The sequence below is a fragment of the Mirounga leonina genome, unplaced genomic scaffold, assembly GCF_011800145.1.
Source record: "Mirounga leonina isolate KUSES-001 unplaced genomic scaffold, KU_Mleo_1.0 Mir_268, whole genome shotgun sequence".
NCBI lineage: Eukaryota > Metazoa > Chordata > Mammalia > Carnivora > Phocidae > Mirounga > Mirounga leonina.
The window spans coordinates 974,938-983,402 of record NW_023270649.1 but is presented as its reverse complement, the minus strand read 5'-3'; the positions used below and the strand labels follow the sequence as shown (position 1 = coordinate 983,402).

At 59.5% G+C, this 8,465-nt stretch overlaps 1 protein-coding gene across 2 annotated transcripts in view; it reads left to right on the top strand.

The window, feature by feature from the left end:
- P2RY8 (P2Y receptor family member 8) overlaps window positions 1-8,361 on the top strand; it is a 36,346-nt gene extending 27,985 nt beyond the window's left edge. For both annotated transcript variants that reach the window (XM_035029643.1, XM_035029644.1), the window contains exon 2: window positions 7,198-8,361. In XM_035029643.1, coding sequence (XP_034885534.1) covers window positions 7,236-8,312 — 1,077 coding nt within the window. In that variant the 5' untranslated portion in view covers window positions 7,198-7,235 and the 3' untranslated portion in view covers window positions 8,313-8,361. The remainder of the gene's footprint in view (window positions 1-7,197) is intronic.
- The last annotated feature ends 104 nt before the right edge of the window (window positions 8,362-8,465 follow it).

The window sequence follows — 8,465 nt, the reverse complement described above, 5'->3', positions numbered from 1 at the left end:
GATAGATAGATAGATAGATAGATAGATAGATAGATAGATAGATGATATGGATGGACGGACGGATGGACAGATGGATGGTTGGATGGATGGAGAGAGGAAGGGAGACAGGGATGGCCAGATGAATAGATAGAGAGATGACTCTGGGATGGGACGTCCTATGCACTGTAAGATGTTGAGCAGCATTCCTGGTCTCCATATACCAGACAGCAGTATCACCCCATCCCCACCCAGTAGTGACAACCAAAACTGTCTCCAGATGTTGCCAAGTGTCCCCTGGTGGGTCTAGCAAAGTATCCCAGGTGAGAACCCTTACCCCTGAGCTATATGTATTGTCACCCCTCCAGTACTTTTATCCGTCCAAGAGACCTGTCCTTTTTCTGAATCAATAATCAAAATGTTTCTGTCCTCTTCCATGCAGCTCCTGAGCCTGTGGGTGGGCTCCTCACCTCTCTCTGTTACCTTGCAATCCTGCTCTTTTCATGCCTTATCTTTTCTTGAAGGCTCTTCCCTTTCTTTAATGTAGAATGATCATGGTTCCTATCATTCTTTAGCTTGACGGAGTGTGTCAATGAAACGCCTTCCCTCTTTTGTGTGTGTGTGTGTGTGTGTGCATTAGTTTCCTGGAAATTTGCTGTATCAAATTACCCCAAACTGGGAGCTGAAACAGCACAAATGTATTCTCTCTTATCTCTGGGCACCAGAGTCTGAGACCAAGGTGTCAGCAGGACTGGTTCTCTCTGGAGCATCTCGGGGAGAGTCTGTTTCATTCCTGTTCTGTCTTCTCGTGGTTGCTGGCAATCCTGGGTGTTCCTTGACTTGTAGGAGCATCACCCTGTCTCTGTCTCCATCTTCACGTGGCCTCCTCCCCACGTGCCCGTCTGTGTCCAAATTTCCCCTTTTTGTAAGGACGCCAGGCATTCTGGAGTCAGGTCCCCTCCTGCTCCAGTATGACTTCCTCTTAATTTAACAACTTGCAAAGTCTCTATTTCTAAGTAAGGTCACATTCTGAGGTATGGCGAATTAGGACTTCGGCCTACAGGCTTGGGGGAGGCACATTTCAGTTCATGACAACCACAGACTTTCTTGTGTCTTTAGTGAGTTGCCCACAGTTGACCAGAAAACCCAATGCAGCTTCCTCTGCTGGGTCGCATAACAAACATTGGCCGAGTCCTGGGGCTGTGGGCAAGAAGGCGGTCTCCCAGATGAGGCTGATGATCGGGGTGCGCAGCTTCCTGGAGCCCATGTGTGAATGGCCAGAACTTCTGAGTGTCAAGGTCAGATGCCAAACCACAGTCTTGCTGCCTCCACCTCTGCTGGCTGGGCATCCTGGGGAGTCTTCTCTCCAAGAACATCCCTCGGCACTGGTGGGGATATCGCTGTTGCTGGGAGCATCACCCTGGGATGCACTGAGGGTCAGCTGCAGCTGGCTGGATGGAGGGTCTCAGGGGGGTGGCTCTCATTCTGATGACACCCCAGGAGAAGCCAGTCCTGATGGACGCTTATTGGTTCTGTCTGTTCATTGAAGGCAAGGGAACCAGAAAACACTACAAAGCGTTCTTAGGAATATTCTCCTCCTTGACACGTCCTGCAGTGGGCTGAGTGGGGGGGTCCCCAAAACACATGGCCCCCAGAACCTAGGAATGTGATTTGTTGGGAAATAGGGTCTTTGCAGATGTGATTAATGAAGGATCTGAGATGAGATCATTCTGGATCAGAGTGGCCCTAAGTCCTGTGGCAGGTGTCCTTGTAAGGGACAGAAAAGGAGACAGAGACACAGAGGAGAAGCCACGTGAGGACGGAGGCAGAGATGGGAGGGATGCGGCCATGAGCCCAGGAACACCTGGAGCCCAAAAGCTGGAAGAGGCAGGAAGGACCGTCCCCTGGAGCCTCGAGAGGGAGCATGGCCCTGCCCCACCTGGATCTCAGTGGTCCTGCCCCACCTGGATCTCAGCAGCCCTGATGCGCCTGGATCTCAGACTTCCGGTTTCCAGAGCTGGGAGGAGGATGGATTCCCATGGTTGGAGCCCCCAGGTTGTGGTCACTTGTTAGAACTGCTCCAGGACATTTGTACAGTTGCTGGTCTAGCTAACAACATTTACAGAGCACAGCACGGTTTACAAAGTGTTTCCCCTTCATTGGGTCACCCCATATCACAGCAACCCTCCGAGGATCACAGTCAAAGAGGAGACCGAAGGTCCAGGTGGGGACACCACATTGGGCACTCTCAGTGCTGCCAGATATCCACGCTGCCCACGTCTGGAGGCCAGTGAACCAAGCTCAGCTCGGCCCAGCATCTGAGTCTGGTGACAACACCCCAAGAGAAGTGGAGTCTTGCCCGTGCTCTGCTCATGTGGGCACAGCTGCTGGGAGCTCAGCCCGTGCGTGCCCAGTGACTGAACATTCTCCGACGTGACTAAAGGCACGTCCCATCTGCATTCTCCAACAGCACTGAGTCTCCAACGCCGTGGCATTGGGTGGGGGCCGTCGGAGTCTCCCAGGGCCGCCATAACAAAGCACCACAAAAACCCAAGACACCAGAAGGGAGACCAGCCCACAGTGCAGGGGGCTGGCTCATGGCTTCCTGTCCCCACGGGGAGCTCAGCACCTGGGACAGCCCCCAGCACGCAGGAAACACGAGACCTGACCGTGAGAGAAGACGCGGGGACCCAGAAGGAGCACTCATGAGCCTGAGTCCCCGCTGCTCTTCGCCGGCTGCCTTCTGACCCCTGAGGAAGCCCCACCTCAACTGAGCCCAAAGGACCCCCGTGCTCAGTGCCGGGAGCCCCCAAGTACGGGGTCCGGCGCTGGGTGCAAGATCAACAGCATTGTTCACAATCGCCAAAAAGCAGAAACAACCCTAGTGTCCATGCACGGAGGGATGGATAAACCATATGGGCCCCTTCCTCGCGGGGGAATAAGACTCAGCCATAAAAGGGACCAAAGGTCTAACACCCGCTGCCCAGTGGATGGACCTTGAAGGCACGAGGCTCTAGCAGACGCCCCAGGCCACAGAGTGTGTGATCCCGTGTCCGTGAAATGTTCGGAACAGGCTCGTCCGCAGAGACGGGAAGTCGATGCATGGCCACCTGGGGTCTGGGGTCCGGGAGGAATGGGGCTGGGGCCCAGGGGGGAATGGGGGTGCCGGCGCTCCAGTGTGCAGGATTTCCTTTAGGGCGGCTCACAACGTTCTGGGACGGCATTATGCCGATGTCTGCACATCTGCGAACATATTCAAAACCGCAGAATTGTCCACTTTAAACGGCTGAACTTGACAATATGTAAATGAGGTCTCGATAAAGGTGTGAAGAGCCAAAAAAACGAGGCGCATACAGCCGTCCCAGACAGGAGGGCATTCGCCCACCGCCGTGCGCTCAGACCAGCATGCATTTCCTGTGAGGCAGAGGGTGACAGGCGGTCCCAGCCGCGTCCCTCTGCAAGAGCCCCCTCCGCTCGCCCGTTCATACACTTCCCCACCCCACCACTCGCCGCCTCAGAGCTCAGACCAGCATGCCAGAGCTGATTTCTTTATTAATCACCCATGCCGCTCAGTGGGCGGCCATGCCCCGTGGAGGCCCAAACGCCCCGGGCCGCAGCTGGGGCTGGGCTAGTGCAGAGAGGGCTGAGTGCTCTCCAGAGGTGACTCATGGGGACGCAGGGGCCGGCGGGCAGGGGGACTGCTTCACCGAGCCTCTGTTCCTCCCACCACCTGCCACGCACGTCTGCTTTCAAAAGGGCCACACAGCATGCAAATACGTGCGGCTAACAAGCAGCCACCTGCGGGGGGGGGAGGGACAATAGATCCCCACGTCCCTCGCTCCATGAGCAGAAATGGAAACAGTTGCCCCCTCCAGGGCTGCTCTGTGCTGGGAACACCAGGGCAGCGTCCCGCACAGGTCGATCGCTTTCCTGCCGATGCTTGTGGGCTCCAGGACATCCGCTCAGCCCCCTGCAGCGGACACGTCCCCAGAGCAAACAGCAACGTCCCCACTCGCCCTCTCTGCACCCTGCACGATCTTGGCGTCTGCCCCCCACGTGTGTCCCTCCGTGGCACCCCTGGGGACCCCAAAGAGCATGTATCCCTCTGTCCGGCCCCTGACACCCCAGCGTGGACAGAGGCCGCCCCGGGGTAACTGTAGGATGCACACCTGAGCACGCTTTAGTGGAACAGAAAGCATCCCACTCAAACTGAAACTCGGGGCCATTTTTAAACCGGTTTGAGGAACCTCTCTGTTGCCGGCGGACGGTGGCAGGTCCTCGAGGCAGGAAGAAACGCCCGCTCAGGGCGGCGGGTGGAAATCTGCAAGGGCTTTGAAGGCAGTGTGCCAGCCTCTCTGCCATGTGGACCCTGCACGTTGTGCTGGTGGACACGCCGTCCCCTAGGACGAAACGGCCAACGCCCAGGCTAGCTGGCGTCGGGGTGAGGCAGGTCGCCGTGGGGCCTGCCCGGGGAGCCGAGGGCGTCTTTGGGGCTCCCGTCTGCATGGGGGAGTCCTGAGCTACCAAGAGGCCACCCTGAGCCCCACGCGCTGCTCTCAGGAGCCCCACATCTTGCAAGTGGGGAGCCCACAGACTCAGCCCCCTGCAGAACAGCAAGCAGGAATCCACGTCCGCATCTCAAGCCGGCAAAGCTCGGGAGAATGGGCCTTGGCACCTGCCGCCCGAGCCCCAGGCCCTCCTCCCAAGGAATGATATCCAACCCCCCCTCCCAGGAAAAGACCAGCTGCAGGTGCAGATAGCCGGAAGCAATGAGGCTTGCCGAAAGAGGACAGAACCGGCCAGAACCAGAACAGCTTGCTCGGTGTCCCGGCCCGAGGCCATCAGTATAATGGTGCGGAGGCTCATGGTCCACAAGAACACCAAGGCTTGAGGACATGCTGCACGCTCTGGGCCCATCCAAGCCCCGGCTCTATGCTCACCCCTCTTGCAACCTCTGAGCCCCCATCTGTAAGATGTGACCCTGACGCCCGCCTCACCACCTCCGGGCATGGCGGTGGGGACCAGGGAATGGGCGAGGGGCCCTGTGCCGTGCAGTGCCGGCCATACAGAGAAGTTACCATGACCCGAGCAATCACAGGAGCTCCTGTGCAATCACAGTGTGAGCAGGGCCGGGGGCGGCGGCCTGAGGCCGTCAGCACGTCCATCTCCAGGCGTATAAACACGTAGTAGGTTGTGTGTATATCCACATGCATATATATGAGAGAGAATAAATGTGCAATAGGATGTGCGTATATATACATACATATACAACACGTATGCATCTATATGCAGTGACTGCATACACAGTAGGATATTTGTATAAATACACGCAATAGAACATATGTGTGTATGTATATAAACACACACGCACATATAGAAACAGATACAAAAAACCGTACATCAAGGAATTGGGCTCACACCATTGTGGGGCCGGTGAGCCTGAAATCTATGGGGCAGGTGGGCAGGCTGCAGACTCAGGAGAGAGCGGGCCCTGCAGCCTGGGGGCAGAACACCTTCCCTGGGAAGGCTCAGTGTTTGCTTTTCAGGCCTTCCCCTGATTAGACAAGGCCCACCACAGGATTAGAGCGTCGCGTCTTTACTTCAAGGCAGCTGCTGGTGTTCTGGAGCCGCACCTACGAAGCCCCTTCACAGACACGCTCGCATGTGCACCCAATGCAGAGATGGAGGCTGTAGTCAAGCCGCGTGGACACATCGGCCAGCACTCCAGGGGGACTTGACCTCACCCCAGGACACACCCTTCCTTCCCCAGCACAGGCACACTCTCTCTCCTGCGCCCCTGGGCTCCACCAGCATGCACAAGACTGCTTTGCGGCTCTACCCAGTGCACGCGCCACCCCCACCTTCGGCAGGCAGACCTCCACGGGGGTCAGCCCTGCCTGGTCGGCCCCAGCTCACAGAAACGGCACAGGTGGGGCCTGACCGGGGTGCCCTGGCCCAGGACCAAAATAAATAAACCCAATCACTGTTTCCCGAAAACTTGGATAAGCAAAACTCCCAGAGTTTGCTGTGTCCTCCACTCTTGGTATATATTCAGATGATTTCCTAACCCCACCCCAAAGAGCCCATAGTCTGTTTGGGGAAAGCCACGGGACCTAAGGCAGGAAATCAAGAGTACGAAACAGAGATAAGACCCAGATGGCAATGTGGAGACCGGTCAGGTACTCCGTCTGCCCCAGCCAGAGAGGGCTGCCTACCTGGGCGTCTGGGTTCCTGTACCTGGGAGGCTGGGAGGGCTATGGGGTTTTCAAACCACACTGGAGACATGTGTGTGTGTGTGTGGGGGGGGTCGTTGGGACAGGTGCATAGGTTTTGTACCTTGAAGCAGGTGCGTGGGGGTTGTTACCTTGAAACAGAGCTGTGAAACAACCATGTGACAAGTGGGTGCACTCTTCCCTGCACCTGTGGTCATGCACTTAAATGCATGGGTAGAGGGGGCTGGGGGGCCATTGGCGACGGAACAGGGGACTTCCTGCGTGGTCTGCGTGGGGCCCTCCCAGATCCCCCATCAGGGCCTCCAAAGTCCCCCCATCGCTAAAGGGTGGCCACCCCCCAGTGGGCACCCCAAGATTGGGGCCTCAGCTGCAGATGAGCAAGACAGAACCGGGCTGGTTCTGTCCCACCCAAGCTGGGGTGTCCAAGCGCGAGGCAGAAGAAAGCAGGAGGCCAGGCACAGGGTGACAGGGATGGACCTACTGGGACTTCAGCGCTGGCGGCACAGCGCCCCCGTGTGGCCAGGTACAGTAGCCAGTGATAGGACGGGGGCGGGGCGGGGAGGAGGGGGACCCGGGGTGACTCCCTCCACCTTCCAGGGGTCGCGGAGAAACTTCTGCAGCTGGAAACCGGGTTAGCGCCTTGGCAACTCTGTAACCTCGCAACTGTGTTGCACGTCTCCCCTGGCTTCCTCCTGGCCCCAACGATGAAGCCGCTGCACCCTAGCTTGCAGCACGCTCCCTGCGCTTCCAAGGAGCAGGAAGGGCGCGACTGTCCAAGCAAGCGCCCGGTGTCCTGGCGCACGGGAGGCGTCTGGGTGTGACGCAGCTTCGCAGGATTTAGCGCGCCTCCGCTCCGCTCCGTGCCACGGGTGGACCGCGCCAGCTGCGCACAAGTGTGCGGGACAGCGGGGGAGGCGGGCGAGCGAGCGAGGCCGGCCGGGAGCCCCGTTGTGCTCCCCTCCTCACCCGGGTGCCCCTTGCCTTCCAGGCCCGCGCGCGCGCGCGCGCAGCAGGTGCAAGAGCAGGATGGATATGAACGTGACGCGTCCTGACAACGCCACCATCCTGATGCTGCGGGACCCGACCATCGCCGTGGTGCTGCCCGTCGTGTACTCGCTGGTGGCGCTGGTCAGCATCCCCGGCAACCTGTTCTCGCTGTGGGTGCTGTGCTGCCACATCGGGCCCAAGTCGCCGTCGGTGATCTTCATGATCAACCTGAGCGTCACGGACCTGATGCTGGCGAGCGTGCTCCCTTTCCAGATCTACTACCACTGCAACGGGAACCACTGGGTGTTCGGGGAGGTGCTCTGCAACGTGGTCACCGTGGCCTTCTACGCCAACATGTACTCGTCCATCCTCACCATGACCTGCATCAGCGTGGAGCGCTTCCTGGGCGTGGTGTACCCGTTGGCCTCCGCGCGCTGGCGCCGGCGACGTTACGCGGTGGCCGCGTGCGCCTGCGTCTGGCTCGTACTCCTGGGCGCGCTGTCCCCGCTGGCGCGCACCGACCTCACCTACACCGTGGAGGCGCTGGGCATCGTCACCTGCTTCGACGTGCTCAAGTCCACCATGCTGCCCAGCGTGGCCATGTGGGCCATGTTCCTCTTCACGCTGTTCATCGTGCTCTTCTTCATCCCGTTCGTGGTCACCGTGGCGTGCTACACGGCCACCATCCTGACCCTGCTGCGCGCGGCCGACGTGCACGGCCGCGGCCAGCGACGCCGCGCCGTCGGCCTGGCCGCCGTGGTTCTGCTGGCCTTCGTCACCTGCTTCGCGCCCAACAACTTCGTCCTGCTGGTGCACGTGGTCAGCCGCCTCTTCCTGGGCGGCAGCTACTACCACGTGTACAAGCTCACGCTGTGCCTCAGCTGCCTCAACAACTGCCTGGACCCCTTCGTGTACTACTTCGCGTCCCGCGAGTTCCAGGCAAGGCTGAGCAGGTACTTGGGCTACGGGCGGCTGCCCGCCGGCGGCCGGGACGCGCACCGGGACGCCCTGTTCTCCACTCGGACGCTGTCGGCGCGCTCCATGTCAAGCGGCCCTGGCGACGGGCTCGACGCGCCCAGCCGGCCCTCGCTCAGGAGGCAGGAGAGCGCGTTCTGAGCCGCGCGCCCCCGCAGTGCGCGCGGTGGACAGGGGCGGGACGAAGGGGCGGTGCTCTTCCCCGCCCGCCTGCCCCTGCAGACGCTGCTACTGCGTCCGTGCGCAGGGACAGGGTCCCCAGGGGGGCCGCTCAAATGCGTCCGTGCGCATGGA